Genomic DNA, 14,372 nt, shown 5'->3' on the forward strand with positions numbered 1-14,372 from the left:
ATATGTTCAGGTATCTTCTCCCCTATTTTATCTAGTTCTAATCTAGTCCAATCTGGCTTTTCCCTTGTTTGATAAAAATCTGATAGGTATCTTAATTGTGCGGCTCTATAATAATTTTTAAAGTTTGGCAGTTGTAAGCCTCCTTGTTTATACCATTCTGTTAATTTATCTAGTGCTATCCTCGGTTTCCCCCCTTTCCATAAAAATTTCCTTATTATTTTCTTTAAATCCTTGAAATATTTCTCTGTTAATCGTATTGGTAATGTCTGAAATAAATATTGTATCCTTGGGAAAATGTTCATTTTAATACAGTTTATCCTTAGTGTTAGTGGTAAATCTTTCCAATGCTCTAAGTCGTCTTGTAATTTTTTCATTAGTGGATAATGATTGAGTTTATAATAGATGGCTGAGGTTTTTATTTATTTGTATACCTAGATATCGCATTGCTTGCGTTTGCCATCTGAATGGTGATTCTTTCTCAAATTTTTAGAAATCCACATTATTCATTGGCATTGCTTCGCTTTTATTTGCGTTGATCTTGTACCCCGATATTTCTCCATATTCCTTCAATTTCTTATTTAATTCTTTTACTGATATTTCTGGTTCTGTTAAGTATATTATGACATCATCTGCAAATAGACTGATTTTATATTCCTTCTCTTTTATTTTTATCCCTTTTATTTTCTGTTCTTATCAGTTCTGCCAGTGGTTCTATGGCTAATGCGAACAGTAAAGGAGATAGTGGGCATCCCTGTCTTGTTGATCTGCTTAAGTTAAATTGTTTTGATATATATCCGTTTACTGTCACTTTCGCCAATGGCCCCTTATATAATGCTTTAATCCAATTAATATATTTCTCTGGTAAGCTGAATTTTTGTAGTACTTTGAATAAATAATTCCATTCTTCTCTGTCAAAGGCCTTCTCTGCGTCTAAAGCAACCACTACTGTTGGAGTTTTATTTCCTTCTACTGCATGAATTAAGTTAATAAATTTACAGATATTGCCTGTTGTTCGTCTTTTTTTTAATAAATCTAGTTTGGTCTAGATTTACTATTTTTGGTACATAGTCGGTTAATCTGTTTGCTAATAGTTTAGCTATTATCTTGTAATCTGTGTTAAGTAAGGATATTGGTCTATATGACGCTGGTATAAGTGGATCTTTCCCTGTCTTTGGTATTACTGTAATTATTGCTGTTTTACATGACTCTGGTAAGCTTTGTGTTTTATCAATCTGGTTGATTACTTCCAGAAGGGGAGGAATTAATAAATCTTTAAATGTTTTATAGAATTCTATTGGGAATCCATCCTCTCCTGGTTTATTATTCGGTAGTTTTTTTATTATCTCCTGTATTTCTTCTATTTCAAATGGTTTTGTTAATTTATTTTGTTCCTCTGTTTGTAATTTCGGTAGTTCAATTTTAGTTAAAAATTCATCTATTTTATCTTCTTTCCCTTCGTTTTCAGTTTGATATAGTTGTTCGTAGAATTCTCTAAAGTTTTCATTAATCTCCGTTGGATTATATGTGATTTGCTTGTCTTTTTTCCTTAATGCCAATACTATTCTCTTAGTTTGTGCTGTCTTAAGCTGCCACACTAGAATTTTGTGCGTTTTTTCTCCTAGTTCATAATATTTCTGTTTTGTCTTCATTATGTTCTTTTCCACCTTATATGTTTGTAGTGTTTCATATTTTATTTTTTTATCTGCCAATTCTCTTCTTTTAGTTGTGTCATCCTTCATTGCTAATTCTTTTTCTATATTTGCTATTTCCCTTTCCAACTGTTCTGTTTCCTGGTTGTAGTCCTTCTTCATCTTGGTTACATAACTTATTATTTGCCCTCTGATGAACGCTTTCATGGCGTCCCATAGTATAAACTTATCTTTCACTGATTCCGTATTTATTTCAAAGTACATTTTAATTTGTCATTCAATGAATTCTCTAAAATCCTGCCTTTTAAGTAGCATAGAGTTTAATCTCCATCTATACATTCTTGGAGGGATGTCCTCTAACTCTATTGTCAATAACAGGGGTGAATGGTCTGATAATAGCTTTATATTACGTTTTCCTAACTCTCTCTTGCATGTGAGCTGATAACAGGAATAGGTCTATTCTTGAGTATGTTTTATGTCTACCCGAATAATATGAATATTCCTTTTCCTTTGAGTGTTGTTTCCTCCATATATCCAAAAGTTGCATTTCTTGCATCGATTTAATTATAAATTTGGTTACTTTGTTCTTTCTATTAATTTTTTTTCTAGTTTTATCCATGTTTGAATCCAAATTAAGATTGAAATCCCCTCCTATTAGTATGTTCCCTTGCGTATCTGCTATCTTCAAAAAGATATCTTGCATAAATTTTTGATCTTCTTCATTAGGTGAATATACATTGAGTAAATTCCAAAACTCTGAATATATCTGACATTTTATCATTACATATCTCCCTGCTGGATCTATTATTTCCTCTTCTATTTTGATTGGTACATTTTTACTGATTAATATAGCTACTCTAGCTTTTGAATTATATGATGCTGCTGTTACATGTCCTATCCAATCTCTCTTTAATTTCTTGTGTTCCACTTCGATTAAGTGCGTCTCTTGTATGAATGCTATATCAATTTTTTTCTTTTTTCAATAAATTTAACAGTTTCTTCCTTTTGATTTGGTTATGTATTCCATTAATATTTAAAGTCATATAATTCAACATAGCCATCTTATACTTTGTTTATCTTTCCTTTCCGTTTCCTCATCATCACCTTTCCTTCTTATCCATTTCTTTTATAAGACATTATAAGACATTTCTAAAACATAAAATATTTCCATTACTCTCCTATCTAAAAATCCTTTAACCCCATTATCCCCTCCCCTTCCTGAGTTGCCCTTTGTCCCTTGTCGGGCAACCACATCTCCCCTCTCCATTTGGATTTGCGAAATCACTCGCAAACGTCAACTGATTTCGCAGTGACCGTAATTCTTCCCCACCCAGCCCCCCCAGAAAAGATTTTAATCTTCATATATAACAAAGGTCACTCTCTTAATTCCCTCCTTACTTCCTCTCTTCCCTTATTAATTCTTATCTATACTCTATATATCTTTTAAATACACATACACATATATATACATACACACACATATATATATATATATATATATACACACATACATATAGTTTGTGGTCATTTTTGCTCTCGTTACATGTCTTCAACTCTCTGTCTGTTTTGTAGTTGTTCTGCAAATTTTCGTGCTTCCTCCGGATCTGAGAATAGTCTGTTTTGCTGCCCTGGAATAACTATTTTAAGTACCGCTGGGTACTTTAGCATAAATTTATATCCTTTTTTCCATAGGATCGCTTTTGCTGTATTAAACTCCTTCCTCTTCTTCAGGAGTTCAAAATTTATATCTGGATAGAAAAAAATTTTTTGACCTTTGTATTCCAGTGGCTTTTTGTCTTCTCTTATTTTCTTCATTGCTTTCTCCAATATATTTTCTCTTGTTGTATATCTTAGGAATTTTACTAAAATGGATCTTGGTTTTTGTTGTGGTTGTGGTTTAGGGGCTAATGTTCTATGTGCCCTTTCTATTTCCATTTCTTCCTGTAATTCTGGTCTTCCTAGGACCCTGGGGATCCAATCTTTTATAAATTCTCTCATATTCTTGCCTTCTTCATCTTCCTTAAGGCCTACTATCTTTATATTATTTCCTCTATTATAATTTTCCATTATATCTATCTTCTGAGCTAACAGCTCTTGTGTCTCTTTAACTTTTTTATTAGATTCTTCTCATTTCTTTTTTAAGTCATCTACTTCCATTTCTATGGCTGTTTCTCATTCTTCCACCTTGTCCACTCTTTTTCCTATATCTGACATGACCATCTCTAATCTATTCATTTTTTCTTCTGTACTTTTTATTTCACTAAATTCTTGTGATTGCCATTCTTTTATTGATTCCATGTATTCTTTAAAAAAAAATATCCATGTACTTGCCCTTCCCTTCTTCCATTTTTCTGTGTTCTTCCTCTTCTTCTTCCTCTGGGTTGGTCATCTGTTGTTTCTTTGATTTCCTTTTACTCTCTTCTTTCTTGTTCTCGTTGTTTTCTATGTTCTCCTCTTGCTGCTGTGTTGTGGTTGTCAATTTCAGCTGTGGAGATCGACTCCTCAGCTGGTCCCCCCTCCCATCAGTGTTTTTTTTGTCTTGTGCGGTTGCGCACCTTTGCTTGGCTCCGCGAGCCATTTTTGTAGTCCCGAGCTCGGGACTTTGAGTGACTTGAGGGAGCGGGCTTCTCTCTCCACAGCGGGCCTCCTCGGACAGGTAAGGCCTTCACCTTCTTCTTCCAATGTCTTTTCTTCTTCTCTTCTTTCCGTTGCTTTCGACTTTTCTTTCTTTCTTGCCATTTTCTTCCCACATTTACTTTCACTTTATTTTAATTTTCGTGTTTGTGCCTTTGTGTTTTCTCTGTTTTTTTTTAAACTTTTCCGGAGAGGGCTGGAGTTCCCCGACCGGCCACTACTTCATCACGTGACTCCCGAGTTCTAACAAACTTGAGAAAATTACGTTTACCATTTGGTCCACTAGGTTTGCATCTGCACCCATAGAATGTTCCTACCAATCACATTTCTCCCATCCTTATTTCCCCATCGTTTCACATGATGGTGCACACTGAGTCTAGCTTGTGAAAGGGTTGCCCTCATAGAGGCAGTTATCTCTTCTAAAAGCTGGGAACAGCTCCAGGAAAGACTGATGAGTCAATATTCTATACATCTTCCACCAGTGTATTGAGTCACTGGTAATAGTACAACAATGTAAAAGGAAATAAAACAGCCAAGAGGAAGAAAATACATTGTGGGGCAGGATGACCAACCTCTTCTGCAAGACTGCAAAAGCTACCCTTGAGGCAGAATTTGAGGAGTTATCCATGCTTTTTCATCCACCCAAGGGATCTATAATTATTCCCAGTTACAATAAAGACCCTTGTATTATAGTGAAATGGCAACTGACCTATACCAACTCTTGCCTTGTGGTCGCTCCAGGCTGGATATCCATGAAGAAGCAAGTTGACAAAGAAGCCAATGCTACCACATTTAAGTTAATTTGTTGCTGAAAGGGCCAATGAGGATCTAATAATGAAAGCCTGCAACCTATCTTAAGTTATTGATAAACGTAATGTGTTTATTGTTGAGACAGACCAAGAGATGGACACAATCAAACTGGTTTTAAAATAATCAGTATCACCTGCACTGAGTCTATAACAATAGGAATGTCTATAATCACATTGCACCAACTCATTACGGAGAGCAAAACTGACAAACTGCTGGAGGAAGTGAGTATCGGTGTGGGGAAGGGACTGTCAAGATTTCTGGTTAAGAGCAGGATCAGAGGATTGACAAAGTTGTGGCACCAGCTTGCTACCTGAGGCAATTTGTAAATTCAAAGATCAAGCTAGTTTGAAGAAATGTTTAAAAATAACTTTTGCGAAGATATTTTATTGATTATTCTACAGGAGCACCATAAAACTATCTTGTTAGGGCATGGCATGAAAACTGCTCCACCAAGACCACAAGAAACTGCAATGTGTTGTGAATGTGACTGAGACCATCACGCACTCCTTTCCCCTCCTTTGACTCCCTTCTACAGTATACCCCCTGCTGCCTTGCCAAAGCAGCCAACATCTTCAAAGGCTCAACTCATCCTGGTCATAATCTTCTGCCTAATGAAAGGGAGTGAAGAGATTCATAAGTTTGAGGTCATCACTTTCTTTACTGTTCTTAGACTCCTGACTGAACCTCATGTGAGTAAAATTATGTTACCTTTGCTCTGTACCAACTCTCCACTAACTCTGCCCTTCTGTACTGTCACATGATAATAAACTAGAATTATTGCAAGAATGAAGAGAGATTTCCATTACAACTGCAAGTCCTTGTACCATATCATTGAATTTCACTGAAAACCAGATCCCTGGAAGCATTGCCACAAAGGTCTCCACGCCCTTTTTCTATCTTCCTTTCTACCTTCAACCTGAACTCTTATTGTCTGTTTTGTCTCTACTGATTCCACATAATGTATCAAATTGACCTAGTCTTGATGTGGACCTGGTATTGTAGACTGCTCCTGAGATGGATCGGAGTATTGTTTGGAGTGAGAAACCATTCCATCATCTCTTGTAATTGTACTAAAGGGCCAAAGAGTGGATCATCTAACATTAATTCAGAAACTGGTTAGTGTGGCTATTTCAATGCCAGCAGTGTTCGAATCCAGTAGGTTCTCCCTGTGGAATGTGGGAAGAAACCCATGTAGATTAAAAGAAATATGTCCTATGAGTGTATTTGAGCAGCGTGGGCTTGTTGGCCAGAAGTGCCTATTACCGTCCTGTATCTCTAAATTAAAATTAGAAGGGAAAGGGGGGAAAACTGAAGCACTTACATACAGTTAAATGCAGGTAAAGTATCATTTTTCACTCAACAAATGCAAGAGAAAATTACCAATCAATGGTGAAAGTGAAGATGGACATATGTTGTAACGAATATTAAAACCCATTTAATATGCGGAAGTACAGAAGTACAGAAGGCATTGAATTTCACCGAAAACCAGATCTCTCGAAGCATTGCCACAAAGGTCTCCATGCCCTTTTTTCACTCTATCTCCCTTCCTCCTTTCTACCTTCAAAGTTTTCCACATTTTCTTTCTCATCGTTGGCTAGTGGTATTTTTCCTGAGTTCCTTACTGATGAATAACCAATATTTTTTGCCATCTAAAAACATTGAACTTCTTTTAGGTTACAGAAAACCAAAAGAAAACTATACACGCTGGAATGTAAATAAATGGAAAAATGCCTTGAAAAACTCAGCCAATTTGAATCTGTGGAGAGAGAGAGAGAGATATTGTCGTTGATCTGAAATGTTAGCAGCATTATCTCAGTTCATCAGTCCTCAGGTGTACCTTTCAGTTACAATGGACAGTCTATAGGTAGAGAGTCACCCAGCATGGAAACGGGGCAAGATTGTCCATGCCGAACGAGATGCCCAACCGCATTAGGCTCATCCCACTCCAATCCCCTCCCATCGAAGTCGTTATCCAGGTGTCTGGCAGCTACATCCATGGGTGCAGAACTGACCCTCACTTCTAAATTTCACTCCCTCTTGTAGATTCTCCCATTCTAGGAAACAGGCCATCACTATTCACGTTATCTATACTCCTCATGATTTAAATAGATTCTACCTCAACCTCTAATCCTTTAAGGAAAACAGGCCTAGTGTTTATACTCTCGCAATAGCTTCCCTGATACTGGCAATAATGTCATGAAGCTCATCTACACCCTTTGCAACTTGATAATATCCTTCCTAGAACTAGACAACTAAAACTGCATGTTAATTCTCCCCACACATCTGTCCTAGCCCCTTCTGCCCTGAGACACAAGCACAAGTATCCCGTGATCTTCATTTACCACCCCACCAGCCTCCAAAATACTAACATATTTTGTCCCACCTACAATGTGATCCCCTCTCCACTTTCCATAGGGACAGCTCCCTCCAGGCCCGCCTTGTCCACTCATCCCATCACCCCCTCATAAACCTACCTCTACGACTGCAGGAAATGATACACTGGCACCCACACTTCCTCCCTCACCACCATTCAGAGCCCCAAACAACCTTTCCAAGTGAAGGAACACTTGTGAATTTGTAGGAGCCATTTGCTCCATCTGGTGCTCCCCTGTGGCCTCCTCTACATCGGGGAGACTGGGTGCAGATTGGGAGATCGTTTCATTGAACACTCGCTCTGTCCACTGCAACAGTGATCAACCATTTTAATTTCACGCACCATTGCCACGTTGACACATCCGTCAATGGCCCCATGTTGAGGCCATCCATAAATTGGAGAAACAACACCTTGTATTCTGTCTCTGTAGTCTCCAACCTGATGGCATCAACCTCTAATTTCCATTAACCCCCTACCCCCCCATGGTCTCTCTCTCTACCTCATCCTTCTTCCTCCAATTCCCCACAACCTTCCCTTCCTTCATCTAGCACAGAGCTACCCTCTCCCCATCAGACTCTACATCTACTCTACCTTCCTACCTATCACCTCTTGCTTGTTAGCCTTTGTTGCTCCCCAACCCCTTTCTCCTGCCCCAACCCCTTTCTCCTGCCCCTCCTCCCTTCTCTCCCCAGCTTCTTATTCAGGTGCCTTTACTGATTTTGCACATGCCCAATGAATGGGCCAGTCCAGAAATGTTGGTTGTCTTGCTGTAGATGTTGATGTTGAGATTCTCCAACAATTTTGTCTATCACACATAACTCCAGCATTTTGTTGTGTCTTGGTTAAGACAATATTCCAAATGTTGGCCTCACCAATGTCTTGTATAACTTCATCATCACTTGTTTTCAATGCCTGAACTGCTGAAGGCAAGTGTCCCCAACACTCTTTTCACTACTCTTCCATCTTTAAAGAACAATATACTTGTGTACAGTGTACCCCAGGGACTGGGTGGGTTCAGTGTACCCCAGGGACTGGGTGGGTTCAGTGTACCCCAGGGACTGGGTGGGTTCAGTGTTCCCCAGGGACTGGGTGGGTTCAGTGTTCCCCAGGGACTGGGTGGGTTCAGTGTTCCCCAGGGACTGGGTGGGTCCAGTGTACCCCAGGGACAGGGTGGGTTCAAATTTACCCAGAGAGTGGAGAGTTCAGTGTACCCCAGGGACAGGGTGGGTTCAGTGTACCCCAGGGACAGGGTAGGACCAGTGTACCCCAAGGACAGGGTGGGTTCAAATTTTCCCAGAGACAGGGTGGGTCCGATGTACCCCAGGTGATATTAAGTCTGTTGCAGGCTAAATCTGTACTAAACGTCTGTGTTCAATCTCAATTTTTTGACATCCTTGCACTCTATGGAGGTTCCAATAATGCTGGAGAAACTCAGCCAGTCTTTCAGCGTCCATAGGAGACAAAGATACATTGCTGATGTTTCGGGCCTGAGCCCTTCAAGAAATATGAAGAATAAGGATAAAGAATAATGTATTCTTTGTGTAATATATCTCTTTCTCCTTTGGATGTTGAAAGATCGACTGACTTCCTCCAGAATTTTGATGTGTTTTTACAACAATCACAACATCTGCAGATTTTTGTGTTTCATTTAGGTACCAATATGGTTCTTGTTAGTTCTTTATTTCCAGACCTTAGAGTGAAGAGTTAACATTGTGACTTTATCTTCATAAATAACCTGTCTTAATCTTTGTTTTGCCACAGTCAAGGGAACTCCATGCATGAGGTTTGCATGCCAGGTGTCTGATCACAGCTGAAAGCAGATCTAAACATGTCAGGAACACTTGCGTCAGGATCATACCAATGCCTCATTAAAATATTCTCATGACCTGAAAGTGAAAAGCTCCAGCAAGTTTACAAGTTCTGTAGCTGTAGTTTCTGGAATAAAGTGACATTTTATGATGTAATCAATAATTGCTTGCTTAAATGTACATGTGTTGGCAAAATGTTTGAAAAATCAAATGTCTTTCTGTACCAAATTTGTTTGAGTTTATCCACTCTGTTCTGATAATTGAGGAGATATTGGTAGATTGGAAGACAGCAAATCTCATGCCACCATTTTTTTTTAAAGATATTGTTAAAAGGCAGGTAACTATAGATCAGTTGATTTAGTGTCTGTGGTCTGAAAAGTGCTCAAAGCTATCATTAAGGAAAAAATATTGGTCCCTGTGATAGTACAGATTCTATCACCAATGTGTATATGTACAGATTGTAGTGTAGGATGACTGTGATTGGCTGAGAGCATAGTCACACCTACTGGCAGGTCTTAAAGGGTTGCTCTTAGCCAGACCAGGTGATTCTGGACTGGTCGACCTACAGGTGATACATTCCAGTCTTCTAGTTAATAAAATTGTACAGCGCGTCGAAAGAATCAAAGGCTTGTTGATCCAAACCCAGGCTTTTATTAACTAGAAGACTGGAGTGTATCACATGTAGGTCGACCAGTCCAGAATGACCTGGTCTGGCTTGGAGCAATCCTTTAAGACCTGCCAGTAGGTGTGGCTACACTCTCAGCCAATCACAGTCATCCTACACTACAATCTGTACATATACACATTGGTGATAGAATCTGTACTATCACATTCACCTGGATAGAAATAGTTCCAGATACAGCTGGGCTCAGGAAGGTAAGAATGCATGGATTTGGGGGTAATGTATGAGCAAGGATACAGGATGGTTCACCAATAGAAGGCAGAGTTGGGATAAATGGGTGTGTCTCTGGTTGGCAATCGGGGATGAATGGAGTGCCACAGGGGTTCACGATATTATAATTTGGAAGAGGAGATCTAGTGCATTGTATCTGTGTTTACTGATGACTTTAAATGAAGTGAAAAAACAAATTATGCGGAGAGTTTGCAGGGAGTTATTGATAGATTGCCTGAGTTGGCAAGGGTCTGACAGATGGAGCACAATGTTGGTGAATAAAAGGTCATACACCTTTGAAGCAAAATAGATCAGGTGAAAGATTGCAGCATGCTGTTATGTAGAGGGACTTTGAAGTGCTTGTGCATGAGTTATAAAATGTTGGTCTGCAGGTGCATCAGGTATTCAAGAAGACAAATGGGATGTTGGCCCTCGTTGCTGGAGAAATTGAATCCAAGAGCAGGGAGGTTCTGCTGCTATTGTATGGAGTATTGGTGAGGCCGCCCCTGGAGTACTGGGAGAAGTTCTCATCTCTTTACTTGAGAAAGGATCAACTGGCTTTGGAGGTGGTGCTGAGCAGGTTCACCCAGTTGTTTCCAGAGATGAGGCAGTTGGGAGATATTGAATGACTTGGGAATGTATTCACTGGAATTCAGAAGAATTAGGGGTTATTACAGAAATATATAAAATTATGATAAATAAGACAGAGGCAGGAAAGTTGTTTCCTCTGTCAGATGAGACCAGAAAGAGAGTCATAGCCTCAAGATTTGGGGGAGCAGATATAGAACGGAGAGAAGGAGGAACTTCTCTCCCCAGAGAGTGGTGAATCTGTGGAATTCTCTGCCCAGGGAAGCAGTAGAGACTGCCTCATTAAATATATTTAAAATACAGATTATTTTTGCCTAGCGGGGAAATTAAGATAAACAAGAAATCTGCTCATATTCTGCAGGAATTGCTTTCTCCGTGACTTATTCACTCATCGCCCCTTCAATACTTACTCCTCTGACCACAAGAAATACTACTTATGTGCCCACACCTCGATTTGTGGCCCCACAGACCTTACAAGTTGAGCACCATTTCATTCGTGAATCTGCAGGGGTCATTTACTACATCGGTGCTCCCGATGTGGCCTCCTACACCACAGGGAGACTGGACGCAGATTAGGAGACCATTTCATCAAGCATCTTTCCTCTTCCCATAAGGGGTGAGCACTCCATTGTGTCCTCTCTGAGTGCAGCTCTGACACTTTCCCTGAGTAGCAATGCAACCCCTCCACCTCTGTTACCTCCCTTTCTGTCCCATCAGGTGGATGTAGAGAATGTAGAACTATTACTGCCACTTTTTAAAGATAAGAATTTTCCCCTTTAAGACAAAGATTATGCCATTTTTCTCTTTCTCGCAATGAAAGCAGTCTTTGAATATTTGGATTGCTGATTAGAGTTGGGGAGTGGGGAGAGGTGAAAGTGCTGTGAGCAGTTGGGAACTTGGAGTTGCAGTTACGATCAGATAGGTTTAAGGGTGAGAGTGGGCTACTTAGAGTTTGTATAAAGTCGAGCCATTGATAATTTTAGCCATCAAATGGCCCAGCTTCTCCTGTTTATCCTGCCTGGTGCGTCCAAGAGTGAGCTGTCAATGGAGCTGGAGGTCTGGTCTGAACCTGGTCAGGTGGTGCCAGAAAAATGTCAGCAGAGCTTCCAGTAGATTTTGGGAAGGGGAGGCCAATGAGATCCTGTCTTCGTTGATAGGATACATGTTAGTTCCTGGGAGTCCACATAACAGAAGACCTCTCCTGGAGCCAGGACATGGAGGCAACTGGGAAGAAGCCTCTACTTTTAAGAAGTCTGAGTTGTCAAATTGTCACACTTCTACAGGAGCACAGTGGAAAGTATACTGACCGGGTGGATCACAGCCTGGTTAGGAAACTCCAGTGCCCAGGAGCAGAGGTCTCCCCTCCACCCCGCCCCTCCCCCAGTCCATTGAAGACATCTTTGTGTAAGGCAGCTGACATCATAAAAGATGCCCATCACCCTGGTCACAACTTCTCACTGCCACCATCAGGCAGAGGGTACAGAAGCACGAAGACCAGCACCTCTAGGTTCAGGAATCGTTTTTTAAAATCAGGCTCTTGAACCTCCCCGGACTGGCCATAAGCAACCTCGGGACCACTGAACCACCTGTCTGCATTGCATTTTTGCACTAACTACAACTGTGAGTATTTCTACATCTCCAAGACAGAAAGCAAGAACCCCTGCAAAAAAAAAACACTGAGTATTTATCTTCCTTGATAAAGGGCTCAAGCTCAAAACATCTTTACCTTTGCTGTATAAAGGAGACTGACCTACTGAGTTTCTTCAGCATTGTGTTTGTGTCTGCAGACTTTTTTGTTTTACTTGTGAATATTTATCTTTTTTATATGTATGTCAATTGTGACAGAATATTTAGAGGTGGCTTGGGAGGAATTGTTAGAGCAGGTTGCACACATTTTAAAACAGAAGTTTTGCAGGACCTTTGGAGAGTGCTATTTTGCAGAAAGCAACAAAGTAGCAACATTCAGCAGGGAGCCCAGGACAGCATGTGATCTTTGCAGGCAGAGGAGAACAGCGTTGTTCTCAGGGAGGGAGGGAGCTGAGAGAGAGAAGGAGAGACAGAGAAATCAGTTCCAGTGGGACAAGCTGGCAAACTTTGGAAGGCTGACTGGTCAAAGGAGAAGACAGGCTGTCTGAAAGGTGACCTGAAAGAAAGAGGATCATCTGGAGAACCCTAAAGGGGGCAAGTTTCGTCAGCAAGGCTGATTGAGAAGGAATCAGGTGTGGATGTCCTGGAAAAGCAATCTCCCTCTGAAAACCAGCAAGAACCCTCCTGAGTGGTGACCATTGCCTGTTAAGCACCAAAGCTTGGTGAACTTTGTTAATGCTAACTTCTGTGGACAGTACAAGAATTGCCTGCAACCAGTGAGATTGGACTGCGAGCCAAAGAACTTATCTAAGCCTATTACACACACCTGGGCTTAATATTGGGGGGGATTAAGTAGGTTTAGTAAGCTGATAGTAATAAGTTAAAGTTTAATTCTGTTTTCTTGTTCAAATATAATTAAAAACTACTTTTGTTAAAGTACCCCTTTGTGTTGTGGTGCATATCTATTACTGCTAGTTTTTTGGGGTCCCCTGGACTCCTTAACGCAATAAACTCATTATTGTTTATTTGTGTCCAGGCATCTTGTGGTCATTTCATTTCCACTGTTGCAGCTGGTGGATGTTGGCGCCGGGGACCGGAGTCTCTTCGCCATCCTGAAATGCGGGCGCGTTGCAAACGGTGGGAGGGGAGCAATTCGGAGATGGGTTGCTGTGTCCCTCCCCCGGCACGCCCACGCCTGCAGAGATACGGTGGGTGGGAGAGATCCCACTCTCCCTCCCCCGTCGGTGGCTCGTGCTCACAGCGCAGCCACGGGGCACCCCTGATCGCACCTGGATCGGCTGGAGGTTCCGCGCGTTGACAACTGCAGGGAAATGGGAATCTTGGCGACCGTCCTCGCTTTGCTGGTTCTCGCTGTGGACCATCTCCCCGAGGGATTGCCCGGTAAGAGAAATTCCGAGGAGGGGAAATGGGGGGTTGGCACTGGCATGGACCCCGGGAAAGACAGGAAACCCTTCGCCCGGGAAAAGTTTCACAGGCGCAGAACTTCGCTCAGATTCCAACCGGCCGATACATGGATCCGGGCCGCTCCCGGCGCGGGCATGGGGCAACTTGCAACTGTACGCGGACATTTGTACACGTTTTTATAAACAAAATCCATCTGAAAGGGTGGGATTTTTAAAAGTGGGGTGAATATTAGCTCTCCTTTGCTCCCGCCCCAGCTCTGTGTAAACGCGCCGGAACTGCTCTGGGAAAAAAAAAGCCGGGGAGCTGGAGGGATTCAGCGGGTCGGGCACCCTGTTCCTCCACAATTTAACTCGCACCCAGAACCCTCTATTTTTTAAATCTCCCCATTTGCTATTGTCACTCCACGGTGCTGGCCGTCCGTCCGATCCAAGCCCCTTCATAATCTTGTACACCTCTGTAAGGGATACTGGAATGGGAGGAGTCAAGCAAGTGCTCATTAGAAATGAAGTATTATGGGTTAAATCAGGGTGAAGGGATGCTGGAATGGGAGGAAGGGTTATAAAAGTATAATAAAATAAGGATCTTCAAAACAGGATAGCAAGTAG

General features: G+C 41.1%; 1 protein-coding gene and 2 long non-coding RNA genes across 12 annotated transcripts in view; 2 read left to right on the forward strand and 1 right to left on the reverse strand.

Moving 5' to 3' along the window:
* LOC138758887 (uncharacterized) overlaps positions 1-9,431 on the forward strand; it is a 15,821-nt gene extending 6,390 nt beyond the window's left edge. The window contains exon 2 of the long non-coding RNA XR_011354525.1: positions 9,229-9,431. This is a non-coding gene — a long non-coding RNA (uncharacterized lncRNA). The remainder of the gene's footprint in view (positions 1-9,228) is intronic.
* LOC138758886 (uncharacterized) lies at positions 6,506-12,142 on the reverse strand. Its single transcript, XR_011354524.1, has 2 exons — positions 12,063-12,142; positions 6,506-6,849 (listed from the first exon to the last, which is right to left on the reverse strand). It is a non-coding gene; the product is annotated as an uncharacterized lncRNA (long non-coding RNA).
* Positions 12,143-12,209: 67 nt separating this feature from the next.
* Positions 12,210-14,372, forward strand: part of LOC138758885 (disintegrin and metalloproteinase domain-containing protein 10) — a 97,365-nt gene continuing 95,202 nt past the window's right edge. For 7 of the 10 annotated variants that reach the window (XM_069928422.1, XM_069928420.1, XM_069928427.1 and 4 more), the window contains exon 1: positions 13,574-13,743. In XM_069928422.1, the coding sequence (XP_069784523.1) occupies positions 13,674-13,743 (70 nt within the window). In that variant the 5' untranslated portion in view covers positions 13,574-13,673. Of the gene's footprint in view, positions 12,376-13,573; positions 13,744-14,372 lie in introns of those variants that run through there. The other 3 variants (XM_069928424.1, XM_069928425.1, XM_069928426.1) reach the window with 1 other exon arrangement.

Source organism: Narcine bancroftii, chromosome 3, assembly GCF_036971445.1.
Source record: "Narcine bancroftii isolate sNarBan1 chromosome 3, sNarBan1.hap1, whole genome shotgun sequence".
In the NCBI taxonomy this organism is placed as follows: domain Eukaryota; kingdom Metazoa; phylum Chordata; class Chondrichthyes; order Torpediniformes; family Narcinidae; genus Narcine; species Narcine bancroftii.